Raw genomic sequence first — 16,169 nt, 5'->3', positions numbered from 1 at the left:
GATGGGTTCTGGGCAAGAGATGTAACTATTTTCAGCTGTGTATGCATTAATGAACCCACCACACGCGAATGGATAGTTCCAAGCCATTGGTCAGACAGATGGTCCTAGCTAAAATCAGTGGGTCACAAAATGAACAAGTAAAAAGACATGGATATGGGGGAGGGATTTGGTGGGGAGCCGATGACAGGGGTGGGAGGGAAATAAAAGATGAGAAATGAGAGTAACCAGCATGCATGGCAGCAGTGGTTCTCAGCCTGTGGGTCACAACCACCAAAAGACCATATATCAGATATCCTGCATATTAGATATTTACATTATAATTCATAACAGTAGCAAAATTACAGTTAGGAAGTAGCAAGGAAATAATTTTATGGCTGGGGGTCACCACAACATGAGGCACTGTATTAAAGGGTCTCAGCACTAGAAAGGTTGAGAAGCACCACATTATATCATGTATGCAGCTGTCAGCAAATTTAACCAATTAAAAAAAAACTAGAAATAAAATAAGTCATCTAACTTCAGGATGAGCTATTACTAAAAGAAGTTACAATCTAAGAAAAAAAAAGTTTTCAATAACATTTGTTTGTATTTTATCTGGGAAATGTATTGCATTAAATATGCCAGGACTGTTCATGAAAGAGTTTCTAAAAATACCCTGCCCAGATTTCTGGATGTACTTTCCCCATCAAAGCTGCTTCAGTACTAAATGCTAATTGGCAATAATGAATGCAAACAGCGCACATACACATCAGTTAAGACAGCTATCAATTGTAAGACACGATCCTTGGGAAAGCTATCCAGGCCTCCGAAAAACTATTTGGGGAATTAGCAATACTCACTTTGCATAAATAATGAGTTGAAATAAAAATGCAAAGAAGTGAAAATGCATTACAGTCATACACATTCGAAGGAAGGAAACTTGAAACTGAGTTGCATGCTGACAAATTTACATGTTAAAATTGGTGGCTCACAAAATAAACAAAAAGACATGGATGTGAGAAAGGTGAGGTGGTGAGGGTGGTGAGGGTCTTCAAAGGTTAATTAGACAAGGCAACTGTCTCCTAAAGCATTATTAAGAACCAGCTGAGCAATAAATAACCCAGTGACCACCTGAGTCTCAACTACTGTGTTGATCTACCATGGACACATCAGCAAGTATCCCAGGTCTGCTATGAATTAGGAAACTGTTTGCTGTAGAAGAATCCCTGTACCTGCTCCTTCCCCAAAAGTCTCTCTACAGTGCCTTGATTAGGATCTCAGAAAGGGTGAGGTTCCTGTTCAGTGGGATGCTCAGTTCAGTTTTGAGTCTGAGAAAGTGTGGTCTTCCTCATTGGAAATGAGAATCAAGAGCCTACGTTTTGAAGTTCCTAACAACAGCAGAGCCATGACACATATGTGCTCTTTATTCCTACTGTCCCTTAGGAAGGGGCTCAAAGGACCCACATCCAAGACTTACCTCTAGGATGGATGTCTGCACTTGGAGGATCTGTTCATGGCCTTTGAGCTGCCGGATACAGATTTTGCAGGACAGCTGGGTGGTGGTGGGCGTGTAGCGCTCCAGGGAGAAGGCACAGTGCAAGGGCTGCCGGTTGCTGCTCCACACTCGGGAGAAGGGAACTTCCTGCAGTGGGGAAGGGTGGACAGGAGAGGGGGTGAAGAGCAGAGCCCTGCTTCCAGAAACCAGAACAGGAGAGACTTAGTCACAACAATTATGATGATGATGGTGATCATTGCACAGATAATTGCCTAAGTGACTTTGGTGGAATTACAGAAATAATGTTTCAACATATGCCAGGCAGCACAGAAGTAATTAATGTCAATTCCAATTGATAATATTTTAATTCCTAAGCCATGCTGCAAGAGTTCAGATGTCACTCCTACACACACACACACACACACACACACACAATTAGAATGAATACCACTAAAATTTAACCTTTCTCACTAAAATTTATCTTCTTTAGAAGGATTCTTGTACTTCATCCTTCTATATAAGCCAGGAGTAGAACGCGATCTTCTCATGTAAGTGAGAATTATACTGAGAAATTGACTAGCCAGAACTAATTGCCCATACCACAGACTCATGTAGACTTGTGACTTGTATAGGGACAAATAGTCAACGTATCTGATACAGCTGTACACGACCCAGAAAGGGACACAGACATGCTTAACACCCATAGTGACAAAACTATCTAATCGCCTACAGTTGGTCCTGTACAATATAATAAGAAATTATAACAATTTAGGTTTTGTCCCATGCTTAGTGACTTATATAACTCCGTGGCAAATGTAGGCTTTACTAAACCAGAATTGTTCCTTTTCCTTAATACTTGCTGGAGCATGCTAACAAAGGCATTTTGCTTTTACTTTGTTTTTGTTGTCGTTTTTTTTGTTTGTTTTTATGTGTTAAAAAGTATCTCCTTCCTAGTCAGATGTGTCTGGGGACTTGGCAATGACCATGGAAGCCCAGCTTCTAACAGCCCTCATCATCACTTTTATTTCCTCTGTTTATCACCTCATTAATTTGCTCCTTCATTGCTAAAAATATAATTTTCTGCAATGCTGCAGCTGAAAGGTGGCAAGAGATGTATGAGGACTGGAAGCTGGAAACTCCAAAGTGTGGCTGGTGATAGGCCTGTAATGTGCTAGAAGGCCGTGGCCACAGTCCTAATTATTCACTTCGAGGAAGTGTTTATTCCTGAGCTCCAGTGTTCACATTTCTTTGTATAATCTGCTTCTCAGTTCTCTCTAAAAGCTATACAGATACAAACACAAATTTTGGATAGCACTATGCTGTTCAGCTCTGCAGATGGTTTGTCCCAGCCAGGCTTGTTGACTGTTTCCATCCCCTCATTGTGGATAGACGTCTCAGGCGAAGCCTCACCTACATATCCAATGGCTTCCTGCCATAGTTGTATACAGCTCTGCCTTAGATACTTGTAAGGATCAGGGAGGAGCAAGCGTACATATAGGCCAAGGGAGACTAGGGGAGGCAGGCTCCACTGACTTAGCTATGGGGAAGCCCTCATGATTGCTCGGTTATGGCTTTCTAGGTGCAACCTTTTGGGGTATGGAGCACCCCAGACTCCATAAGAAGCATCTAATGAAACCCAAAAGAGTGAAATTTGGTGGACAGTGCCTCTGCCTGTCATTGGGACTTTAAGAACAGGAGATGTTGCTTATATCTCCCTTTGGGAAGGGATTTTAGCAACAGATCCTTTCTGGAGAACATGCCAATGATAGATGGATTTTAAAATTTTTAGATTGCGTTATGCTTAAAGAGGATACAGCAGCAAGCTCTGGAGAAGAGAAAACATGAGGCATTCACAATTGCCATCCATCTTAGCAAGAACACAACTGTGTAGGACTTTTTTTTGTGTTTGCTCTTAATCCTGAGTCAAAGAAAAGTCAGTAGACTTTCCTCCGAAGATATACAGAGAGAGCAGAGGAGGCCTCAAGGATGACTGTGCTTTACAGCATTCACAATCCCTTCTCCTGAGTCTTCTCCCATTCTGCAATCCATGGGTTACTCTTGCTTAATGCTTCAGCCTCCTACACATCTCCCTCTGCCCACTGAACTCGGTCCCATCTGCTTGCACAAGACCAACTGTCATCTCCCTTCTCAAGGCTCTAATAGCTACATCCTGGCATTTATCTCAGCATCAGTCTCTGGCACTGTAGTCCTGAGGCACTCTACAAATGCTATTTGGCATTTACTTCTTAGGCCTTTTTTTTTTTTACCATCTCTCTTCCATGGTCATTTAGCAAACCCCCTTACACCTCACTGGAGCTGAATGAATCCTGTCTCACACGCTTCTGCCTCTAGTCTCTACTAGACAAGCTTGGCAGGGTGTGGGGATTCACAGGAGAATCAAGGGGAAGTCGGTTGATTGGCATCCATCAGGAACAGCATCACGGTCTATCACCTCTAGCCATGAGAGATACTGATGTGACTGTTACCTAGCAACTTGGCCTTTATCCCATGATTCCTTTCCTTGATAGCTCACAGAAGACCTCAGTGCCTCACATTATAAATCCAGCCTCCTGCTTGGCCTTCTCAGGCGTCAACCATTTCATGACCTGCCCCTGCTCTCTACATTCTCTGTCTAATAATCTCTCAAATGAAATCTCTTCACCGGTTGGTTTTGCAGAGCTACTTTGTAAGTCTCCTTCAGAAAAACCAACTACAACACAGAACTGTGAGATCAACCAGTGGGGTTTCTTTGCTAGGACAGCTGACATTCAGTCAGTACAGCACAATGTAAGCACTTGGCTTTCAGGGTTAGACAGAGCCCAGTTCAAAACCTCAAGAAAAATCTCCATTTTCTGTTGTGGATTGGGATCCTTGGCAATGCTCACATTTTCTTCCACAATGGTACTGACCACCTCTTTGCAAGTGTTTCCTGTCATATCACTTGCTAAGTTTCCTGTATTTTTTTTCTCAAACACTGGAACACAGGAGACTAATATTCTCTACAGATAGTCTTTCCTTGTAGAAAGACATGAGACTCGGCATAAGAATGTCTTCTCTCCTATCTCTCCGTGCCATTGTACACAATCAAAACACTCTGAAATCTGTTTTTAAGACAGTACTGAAGGGATAGTTTTTCATTGTTGAATAGCAGCTGCCAGTAGTATTCAACAAAACATTAAAAAATGATAGAACTGCAAGCCAGGCGATTAGTGTATTTTCAAGGCAATTGTTTTTGCTTTCATTTATCCCAAAGAAGAAAGCGGAGGAGAAGGGGAGAAACACCCACCCTGTCCCCCAAACAAAACAAAAACAGATCACCAACAATGCTCACTGAGCTGAGAGAAACTGCGCAGAAATTGTGCAGAGGACAAAGGATAGCAAAGTTATGTGCGGTTAAAGAATTCCAGAAATGTTTTCATTCTGGTCCCCGTTATAATTACGTTCCTAGCAGATGGAGAGAATGCAAATCTTAGCCTAGAAGGAGACAGACACTGACTTTTGGAAGACTCGTAGCATGTTGCAAAGACAGCTGTCTTTATCTCAGGGACAAGACAACCTGACTTTGGGCTTTATCGGTTCTAAATAAGTAAATAAATGCCACTATAAAGCTTATCAAAGTTTTCCAATACAGACTCAGTAAAGACAAAGGGAAATTATAGTAAAGAAGCATCAGGTCCCATGACCTGTTGAGAGCAGGGTTATTTAGTTATCTCCCAGATAGGGCAAGATGGGGGTAGATGGCAGCTGTAGTGGATCCTCAATTAAGGTCATCTTGAATCTTGGGAAGAAAGCATGAAGGAATGAGTCACGTGGGGAGGCTAGCATTATGGATAGAGGTTTTTCTTTAAGCCAAGGTCAGTGGGTGCTGCTGACGGGCCCTCCCTTCTCTCATGCAGAAGTTGGATGACATTCTGCATGATGGATCGCTCCAGTACCTGGTTAGAAATCAAAGTGATCCTCCTAAACACGGCCTCATCTCCTTAGAGCTCAGGACACAGACCTAACTCATGCTGTTTCAAAACAACCTGTCATGCAACTGTTGCTATCTTGACAGGCAGATATTTTTTGAACCCTTCTCTTAGGCTTGTAGTTCCTTGGAAATTCCATCTGCCAGAAAAAAACAAAAACTAAACAGGATACCATCTTGGAATGTGTGCCAATTGTAATATATCAATTTCAAGACTGTCAATTTGCAGTCAGAAAGAGATAGTAATAGCACCTCCAGCTTCCCATGCTTCGGGCTGGAAGATGACAGGGAGACTTAGTGGTTGAAGAAGAGACCAGATCTCAGGACTAGCATGATTTTCTGTTTCTACAACATCTCTCTGAGATAAACAGAGAGAGAAATGGGGCAGCGGGTTATTTAGTGGTCATTTCCTAACCACTAATCCCTACTGAATACTCTTTCTCTGCTATTTATACGAAGTTTGTCAGTACACACAATGATCTACATCAGGTCCAAGTAGGCTGACCACAAATCCAACCCAAAGTGCTTTGATCTAATAATGTCTGGAACAAATACAGTTTAGCCATTAAGCCTGGCATAATACTCACTCACACAATCTGAGGGACTTAGTAATGGCACGGGCAGAGATTAGTGGGTAAGGGTAGTGGAAAGTAATTTGGGGTTAGAAAAATGAAGTAGAAATGAAGACTTTGGTGAGAAGCCTCCTGCCATTGGGAAAATGAAACTGTTTCTCAGCCTTCCTAGACCCTCCTTATACTAGGCTCAATTAAAGAAGGCAAATATTTATACATGTTCATAACCTTCATGAATTCCAATCCACACTAGTAGTAAAGTGTGTTAGATTCCTTGTATTCCAGTGCCCTTTGGCTCTGGTCAGTGCTGTTGCATTCTGGGAGGTCTACAGGTACCTGCCCCACCTTCCGACCTCCACCCCATGACCCCTATCCCCAGTCCTGTTCTCTTCAGGGTATTCCTTCTGTGTCCCTGGTTCTGGAATTCCTTTTGAGGAGTCTACAAGTGGATGGCCTTTTCATCCATCTTTTTTCTCCCTAGTATTTAAACCTTAAATGTAATAGAGACTTGGGACTAAGTGACTTGTAACAGACACAGTGCAAAGAGGCCCTGACAACCTATAAAGATTAATATACATAATGGCTAGAAAGATTTGTCTTAACAATACTCTGAAACTCACTCTGGAAAAGAAACTTTGAATCTGCCTCCTGGAAGGCAAAGACATTTAGGTCTTGAAGAGCACTGGCACTATGTTGATTCAATAATATTCTATCAGGAAATCTCTTGACTGTGCCAAATCAGAGGGGAGATATTGGGGCCTGGAGAGATGTTCCTGTTACTTTGGATGTTTGAATGTAGTAAAACTGTATAGAGAGGAGTGGCTCCCGAAAGTAAGACTTATGAGACTTAAATGGGAAAATAGAGACTTATATCCAGTTTTGGATTTCTGCATTTTATAAGTTGGAAATATTGGTGGCCCAGCCTTCTCTGTCATGGAATGCCTGTGTTTTCTCTTTGCTATCTTGTTAGTTCCCATTCTCAATAACTATTTATCAGTGTAACAAGTGTGTTTGAGTGAGTGTGTATGCGTGAAGTATGAGTGTGTGTTCTACAAGAATGGAAAGGTTAAAAATCCCCACATGCCTCTGCACCTATGCTGCCAGGGGTGAAAATACCCCGTAATTGCAGACCAGCATGGGTCTCCCAGAAACTATTCCAGGGTTAAGAAAATGTCCTGTCATTTGAAGCAAAGGTGACCTGCTTATGACAATGAAGAGATGCCTTAGACTTCAACGTCAGGATCATAAACTTGGCAGGTATCTTCTTACGATAAGCATAACTGAATAACCCTGAGATGTTAAAGATATCTTTATTGAGAGACATATGTATACTAATACATATGTGTGTATGTATATGTATGTATGTATGTATGTATGTATGTATATGTATTTATAAAAGGACTCCAGGGAGGCTTCTCTTGCCTTTACTTTCTGACTAGGAGTATCTTCTCATCTTTCACATTGCATTTGCAGCAAGCACTTCACATATGAAAGGGAACATCTTTGTTCTCAGCCACGGCTATCACTCAAAATCGTCACCCTGAGACGTTCTGCTTTTTCGCTGCTGACTGTGATTAAAACAAGGTCTCATGATTGATTTTAATAAAAACAACACACAATCCTTACTCTTAAGCGGTTCCATTTTTCCATCTTAGACCTATACCGAGCAATTCAAACAGAGGAAGGAAGTGGCGCATAACCTGAGAGGCAGGAACTCTTTCTCCCACTTGCAAGGCACCTGTGAATGTAGGGCAGTACCTTCCACTCAAACCATTATATCGCTCAGAGTTTGGAGGTGCGATCCATACCATACAAGAAGGACTCTCCCAGGTGTACTGGTCACAGCCAAGCTGTGTCTGTAAGACGTTCCCTTGGCGGGTACCTGGCATGCAGTGAACGGCTTGATCCTCCAGAGGAAAGGCGGGATGTCAAGGACGGAGATCTGCAGACTGAAGGTATTCCCTTTGAAGTGCAGCAGCTTGGGTTCTTCCAGGAGCTGGCCGCCTTGGTGCCTTTCATCGGAAACCACTTCCTGTGGGAGCAGGAAAGCAAAGGAAGAACCACGCTGAAGCATACGGCTTCTGTACACTACTGAGCACCCTTGTGATGCACGCACTTCCACTGCCAGAGAGAACCCCACACTTGGGATTAGAAGCTGCTGAAATATAGGCATTTGGTCAACAAGAGTCAACTGTTCTTTCTTGCTTAGGTTATGCATGCCTGTTCAGATTTATTTATTTTCCGTAGTGTGGGTATGCGTGTGGAGAGGTGCAATTTGCAAGAATCATTTCTATCATTTCATCATGTGAGTTCCTGAGACTGAACTCAGGTCATCAGGCTTGGTGGCAAGTGCCTTTACCTTTTGAGCCCTCTTGCTGGTCCTTGTTGAGTTGTTATTTTTAAATAATGGGCCTCGTCATGACATTTTCTCCATGTACACCCTCTACTTTAATCATAACAACCCCATTACCCTGCTTTCCCTCCTCCCTTCAAAGGTTCCTCTTCCCACCAGGGCCCTTTTGCTACTTTTATATCTTATTTTTTTTTAAGTCTAGAAATTGTGTGAGAATTCATGGTTTTTCAGAGTCTATATTATTTCACCAACGGGATACTCATTAGTTTCATCCATTTCTTGTAAATGAAATTTCATTAATCATTATGGCTGAATACGCCTCCTCTGTGTATATGTGCCACATTTGCTTTATCTATTCAGCCACTGATTAATGTCTAGGCTGATTCTCTAAGTTGGTTATTGTGAACCGTGTTGCACTGAACAAGGCCATGTAGATATCTTTGTGTTATGCTTGCTTCAATTTCTTCATGAGTGTTACTCTTGAATCAAACAGTATATTTTTAATTTTTTTGAGGAACCTCCATACTGATTTTCATAATGGTTGTATTAACTTACGTTTCCTCCAGCAGTGTATAGCAGTGTTCCCTCTGCCTCCATCCATTTGAGCCAGCATGTGGTATTTATTTTCTTGATGGTATTCCTTCTGACTGCTTTTAAACTAACGGGAACTTTCCTTAAACTAAAACTCTTTGCCCCCACACTGATTCCAATACCACTGAGTTTCTAGGAGTATGTGGATTTCATTTGAATGTGACCTTACCCAGGCGGCAGCAGCACACCCAGGGATGCACCTTCACAATACAGGCAAAGTGCTCTCTATTCTACTGCAATTCTTCACTAAGACAGGCATTATCTAACATTCACTTTTGGCTCAAAATAAATGTTGTAGAGTGTGTGTTTATTTGTAATAGTGCTCATAAGGGTTTGTAAGTCAAAAGGCCAGAAAAAAAAATAAAATAAAACGAAACAAAACAAGTTCTTTATCAAGTTAGCCTGACTTCAGAAACAAGAAATCAAATTTCCAAGGTAAACACTCCTGTATGTTTCACTGAGAGATCGTTATAATTACACTCATGACAAACAAAGCCCACACCGGTTCTACTGAGCAAACACTTAATTGCTTCTGAATTTGTTGTGACCAGAATTACATTGATAGGGCAAGTAGAACAGCTAGATAAATATGTATCCTGAAAAATATTGAATTACTGAAGAAGTCAGGCTTTCCGTGACTAGAGAAGAGAGCCCTCCCCGAGCCCATCCCTGAAACCAGTACATCTGGATTGGTGAAGCAGTCATGCACACACCTCTGCTGAACTCATTTTGAGTTGTCTACATGGACAACGTGGCCTCCCAGTCACTCCTGTTTGCCTCCTGTTAAATCTCCCCTCCTGTTGAAACAATTCTGTTACTGAAACAAGGAGGCCTGGTTCTGTGTATATAAAATGCACCTGAAGCGCTCTGGACAGTGGTTTTACTGGGCCTTCAACTTCTTCATTTCATTACTCAGGCCTGCAAACCTTGTAGCTCCTAAAGCTGCAGCCAGGAGAAACCTGCACATTGTGGCTCATTGAGCTCTTTATGTTGATTTAATGAGACAGCCAGCAATATCCAGGTATGCTTCAGGGATCCTAACAGAGGCAGGCTGAATTTACATATTTATGAGACAAAACTGTTTGAACTTATACACACATACACACATATACACATTGTGTTGCTGTGGTGGTTTCTTTTAAATGCTTTACATGAACAATATTTCCCCAGGTTGCATTATTGATAAACATAAGAACTACATCTGGAGGAAATCCTTTGAAATTAGGTTCTAAATCCACATTAATGCCAAATAAGTAATGAGTACCGAGAGGTACTGAATAGAAGTGCCGAGTGCCATGAAGGGGAAAAATGAGTTGTTTTATTGTTTGTTCTTTTCATCCTAAGATGAAGATATGAGATCTTTGCTTTCCTCATGTTAAAATTTATGACCGTGTGTGTGTGTGTGTGCATGTTGTGTATGTCACTGTGTCATAAAATATAGTAACAAAATCAAGTCTTAAAATGTTACTGCCTTGAAAACGTATCTTGAGTCCTCAGTCTTGAGGCAGAGCCTCAACAAGGACGCACAAAATGTCTGGTTCTGCCATTGCAGAGGAGGCATGGAGAGGACAGCCCCCACTTCCCTCCGTGGCCATTCTCAGCTCACCCCTCTCTCATCTCTAAGCGGCTGACATTTTCTATTGGTTAGCAGCATACCCGAGCTGATCTAACGCTCTATGTAGTCAGTTGTAGATGTCTTTATTAGAACAGATCTTAAGGCATTAAAGCCTACATTAAAACACATCTTCGGCAATGAGATGACTGTTTTGTTTGTGTTATTTGAAGACATTACTGTTTCCACCCAGTGCTGCCCTGCAATCAGGATGAAGGAAGGCCGACAGGTGGGGACAGTGTCTGTTTACTCGACTTCCTCAAGTGGAATATTCTTTGGTGGAACTACTGAATGGCTTGGCCATAATCAGGTGCTATCAGGCAGTAAGAGTTGGTCTGGAGACTCATCGTCTTGCAAAGTCTTCTAGCATTTAAGTGTTTTATGGGACAGAGCTTCCCAGTGAGGTATGAATGAGAAAGAAGACACGTAACCATGCCCTAGCAGCAGCCTTCCTTCTTGGTGGAGAGCCAAGCTCTCGCTGAGCGCATATTTGTTATCATTTCTTTGAGATACAATAAATACAACAGTTGTCACAAGCGTGTCCTAACTATGGTAAACATTTCATTATAGCGATAGATGAAGAAAATTCTAAGATGGGCAATATCTGCCAAAATCCTCCTTGCAAAAACTTCTATACTAATTTTGATAAACATAAACTCTATTAAAAGTGCCAAAAATATACATTGGAGAAAAGACAGCCTTTCAACCACTGTTGTTGAGAAACTCAGATAGTCACATGAAGAAGAGTGAAACTATCCCTATCCCTGTGAAATAAACAGTCTTAGGATGAGCAAGTTGGCCTAGTGGGTAAAGGTGTTTGTCATCAAGTCTGATGATGTGAATTTGATCCCCAGGACCCATATGGTAGAAGAAAAGAACCAACTGCCACAACTAGTCCTTTGATGCCCACACGCATACTGTGGTACGCAGATGGCAAAGTCAAACTAACCCCCTCCACCACTGTTACTAAATAAACAATGTGATGATATACCAACTCCAAATGGATTAAAGGCTAAGACTCGAAACTTAGAAACTGTTACAAGGAAAAGTAGAGAAAACACTTTAGGACACAGGGATAAGCAAAAATTTCCTGAACAGGACTCTAGCCACTCAGGAAGTCATGCTAACAACTGCCAACTGAGGTATCATGGAAATAAAAGCCTTCTGCACGGTTGAAGGGAAGAGTTCATTGAATGAAAAGACAGTCTACAAAATGTGAGAAAATATTTACCCGTTATATGCTTGGCAGAAGATTAATATCTGGTCAGAAAACTCAGAAGAAAAAATTTAAGCAAGGAGAAAAAGAATCAAACAATCCAATCAATAAATGGGCTGTAGAACTGGACAAATTGTTCTTAAAAGAGGAAGTTGAAATAGCCGATAAACATCACAACAAGTTCAACCTCACTAGCTCTAGAAAGGAAAGTTACAAACAGGTTGAGATCCCATATCACCCGAGTCAGAATGGCAGTCATTAAGAAAATAAACAACAAGAAATTCTGCAAATGTGTGGACAAAGAGAAAGCTCACATTCTGTTGGTTGGAATGGAAACGAGTCCAGCCACAATCAGAATTAATATAAAGATTTCTCATAAAAAGAAAAAAAACAAACAAATACAAAAACAAAAAAGTTAAAAGTAGATTTGTCACATGACCCACCTATACTACTTTTGGGTATTCACTCAAAGGGTTCCAAGTCAACATATCCCAGTGATACTTATACATCAATGTTTGTTGCAGAACTATTCACAATATTGAACTGCAGGAGCAACGTAGGTGTCTAATACGGAGGAACGATGAAGAAAATTATTTGCATACACAATGAGCTCTTTCTTAGCTGTAAGGAATAGAGTGATGTTGTTTACCAAAAAAAAAAAAGATACAACTGGAGAACATTGGAAGTGAATTAAAACACACTTAGAAAGACAAGTACGGTGCGCTGTTTCATTTGTGGGCTCTAAATTGCTTTTGTTGGGGTATTTTTATCACACTCCAGAAAATAAGCTAAGAGAGGGTCTGATAGAAGCAGGTGGAGTTGTGAGATCAGGAAGATCAGGGGACTCTGGGTTCGTGAAGTGCTCAATATACACTATATACTTGTATGAACATGCCCTCATGTTAAACAGTTCTATGTACAATGAATATATGCAATGAAAATCATAAATGTGTTACTACCAGTTAATATCTATTATCATGAATACATGAATATGTGAATATTTTCCAGCACTGTATATATTTATGTAACAGCTTTTACTACATACTTAAAGTCAGGAACTAAACTGGTAATTAGCAAAAACCAGAATGTTATTGTTTTATTTTTACTTTCCTGGCTTATTAATAGTCTTGGACATGGTACAAATGAAGTATTTTTCTCTGTATGTGGAGGGATTACTGTGAGGGTGACAGAAAGAAAGCCAACAATGTACACAGTATTTTTAGCTCATACTACTTTAGCTGATAATAGCCATGAAGTGTTTTAGAGGCTCAAACAGTGAATTGTTGAAGCTTTCTTAAAATGGAACAGTCTTAATGGGTTAGTAAGCATTAATGAATATCGCATATAAAACCATAAAAATACAACCCAGATGATTTTAGATATTAAAGTGATAGTAATGATTCTATGTGGGAAGTTCTGAACACATTATGTAGCAAGGTGAAAATACAGAACATGAGCAAATAACCAAAAAAGAAAGGTAAAAAAGAGGGAGGGAGGGAAGGAAGGAAGAAAAGAAAGAAAAAAGGACAAAACTAGATGGTATATTCTGGATGAAGAAGTCTCTTCAGATAGGCTTAAAGTTATGTTTTAATCTCTCCTCAATTCAAAAAAGTTATTTATTCCAGGTTGAGGATTTCTCTGAAACCTAGAAGGGACTTGTGGCCTCTGCTGCTCATGACAACTATCACAAACACCTTCCAATAACATGTGCCATCAACCACTACCTGAAAACCTTCTTTATCTTAGGTAATTAGAGGGATGAAGGACCACTAGGGTAAAAAGATTTAATGAGCGGGGCTCAAAGGTATATCTACTGAAAAACAAATCTCTAAAGCAAAACTAAGGTTTTACTGACATTGGCATACTCCTGAATCATGCAAGGAGGACACGTGGATTCCACAGGGAGAGAAGAGCATTTTCCTAGCACTAAGAAGGGTGGATGATCAGCAGGAACAGATAGTGAAGTACAAGCTGGGCTTGCTTAGCATGTTTTTGGGACTTCCCTTGCAATGCACATCTGTCCAAACAGTTAAATTGCTGTAAAAATCTGGTTGCATCAAAGGGAATAAAAACAGACTGTTAAAAAGTGTTAGGGATAAGCTCTCTAGGAAAATGTCTGTTTTACTAGTGCATACATAGGCAGTGAGACTACCCTTCCAAGGAATAGCCAAGCTGGTTGAGCGCTGACTTTGATGGCAATGAATGAATTCAATCCACAGTAGACTATCCACCAGAGACTGGAGCTTCCTCTTTAACACCTAGATAAGTTGGAACATCATCTAGTTGTGCATTTAGACAACTGTTTAGTGTATGTACAGTAATCCCCACAAGGACTTCTCTATTTAGTCATCCATTCTTTGTTTTTGAATCCTAAATGAATTTTCTCTTATAAATCATTCTCCTGTGAGGGTCGGGAGGGAGGGTAATTGAAGAATATAAAATCACAATTATAGGACGAGTATTAATGCTTCATTGGAGCTCTACACAAAATTCCACACATATTAAAACAAAATCCCCTTTGAAGAGTTAAAATTAGGCATGACCTTCACAATGACTTGCGTTCCTTACAAGACAGACAGAGAAGAAGGTTTGGGGATGCAGTTTGTCATGGTGTCACCTCCTGGCTTATGTTCAGGATTCAGGTCCCTGCATCTTCTCTATTGGTAAACATGAGTTTTCCAGCTCAGTGTCTTAAAGCCTAGTTACCGAGAAAACACTCTGCATAATGGACTTAATGACCTAGGACTGGAATAGTAGGGATCTGGAATGAGGTGTGTCAGAAGAGCTATGCTATTTATATATGAGCAAAACTTCCTCAGAGGGTTCTGCATTATCCTTGCAGCTATTAATAAACCACACTCTTCAGGAGTATCTAATTTAAGATGAATCTTACATGATTAAAAGCACCAAAAATGGAAAAGGACATTGAACTACCTTTGCCCTAATAGCCTGTTATTAGACTGTGTCCAGGATAGTATATAACTGCCTGGAGACAGATAGGCGTGATTTATCATTGTTGTTTCCTTTCCATCCTTCAGTAGACTCACATAATTTTTTTTACTGCTTTTCCCATACCAACTAATTCTCTGTTCTGTGCTTTGTGCAATTTCCTATCTTGACCAGGTATCTCTGTCTTTTGCTCTTAAATATTATCCATAAAGATTTGCAAAATGGCCTCAAAAAGTCTTTTCCAACATTTGTATGACATTGACATTTTTCCTGAATTATGATTGTACTTTTAGATAGTTTCATTATTTAGTAGACAGTATTTTCAGTGTTCATGAATTTAATCTGTGCCCCTTCTTGAGTGCCAATTGTCTTGTCTCTTCTACATAGGACACACAGTAACATAGCTCCTGTTCAAAGTGTGTGGGTTTTTAGCCCAAGTTTTCACTGAAGACCCCTCTAGTGGTGTTTAGGAAGCTGGTATGGCTTGAATGACAAATGTCCCCCATAGGCTCATGTATCGGAACACTTTCCCCCAGTTGGGGGCACTGTTTGGGGAAAATATGGAACCAAAGTTGGGTTTGCTAAAACAGATGTATCACTAAGAGCAGGCTTTGGGGGCTTATAGCCTTGCCTCATTTCTCATTCCCACTTTCTTCTTCCTGGATGTAGATGGAAATACAGTCAGCCAGCTTCTCACTTCTGCTGCCATAGCATGTGATTCCTAACATGACAGATTTTTTCCCTTTGGAACCTAAGCCAGAAAGCCCCTTTTCACCATAAGTTGCTTTTGGTCATGGTAATTTATGACAGCAACATAAAAGAAACTAATACAGACAGTCATAATCCTCAAAGCATACACACAATAAAACTGTAACAAAAAGACTGACCTGAAATGCACAAGGAGTATTGTCCACACAGTAAACCCTCAGGTTGTAATCCAAGGAGTTACAGGACATGCAGCCAAACACGGCCACCTTGAGCTGCTTTACAGCACTGTCTGTGATTGGCTCTCCTGTGAGGGCATATGTTCCAAAGCTATCAAGTAGCACATGGCAGGCAAAAGGATCCAAAAGGCAGTAACAGGATGTTGATTCATCCTCCACTGACATCACTTCCTGTTAAAGAAAAAGATGTGTTAAATTCTTTCAGTTTGGAAATACCACAGGGCCCAACAGTTTACAGAGATATAAATAAACTTTCCTCCAATATTCTATTGCCTTAAATATCAATGTTAAATTGTTGTTTTCTACTAAAATAACTGCTGAAGGCAAGAATGCATGAAATGGTTGTGTACAGTGTCATGTCCATTTTAATAGGAACAATAACAAAACATTGCTTTGGAATTTTCATTTCTAATTAATTGTTCAATAGCAGCTTTTAAAAAGTTGAGCCTTAACCTCAATAAGCAAACTTACATTATTAGTACTTTTTTTTT

General features: G+C 40.5%; 1 protein-coding gene across 8 annotated transcripts in view; it reads right to left on the bottom strand.

Moving 5' to 3' along the window:
• Positions 1-16,169, bottom strand: part of Unc5d (unc-5 netrin receptor D) — a 524,519-nt gene that overhangs the window by 27,394 nt on the left and 480,956 nt on the right. For all 8 annotated transcript variants that reach the window (XM_048456515.3, XM_048456517.3, XM_048456516.3 and 5 more), the window contains 3 exons: positions 15,622-15,849; positions 7,896-8,045; positions 1,457-1,621 (listed from right to left, as the gene is read on the bottom strand). In XM_048456515.3, the coding sequence (XP_048312472.3) occupies positions 1,457-1,621; positions 7,896-8,045; positions 15,622-15,849 (543 nt within the window). The remainder of the gene's footprint in view (positions 1-1,456; positions 1,622-7,895; positions 8,046-15,621; positions 15,850-16,169) is intronic.

Source organism: Myodes glareolus, chromosome 23 (genome assembly GCF_982192425.1).
Source record: "Myodes glareolus chromosome 23, mMyoGla1.1, whole genome shotgun sequence".
In the NCBI taxonomy this organism is placed as follows: domain Eukaryota; kingdom Metazoa; phylum Chordata; class Mammalia; order Rodentia; family Cricetidae; genus Myodes; species Myodes glareolus.
The sequence above is the reverse complement of the archived record's forward strand: the minus strand, read 5'-3'. Positions and strand labels throughout refer to the sequence as shown.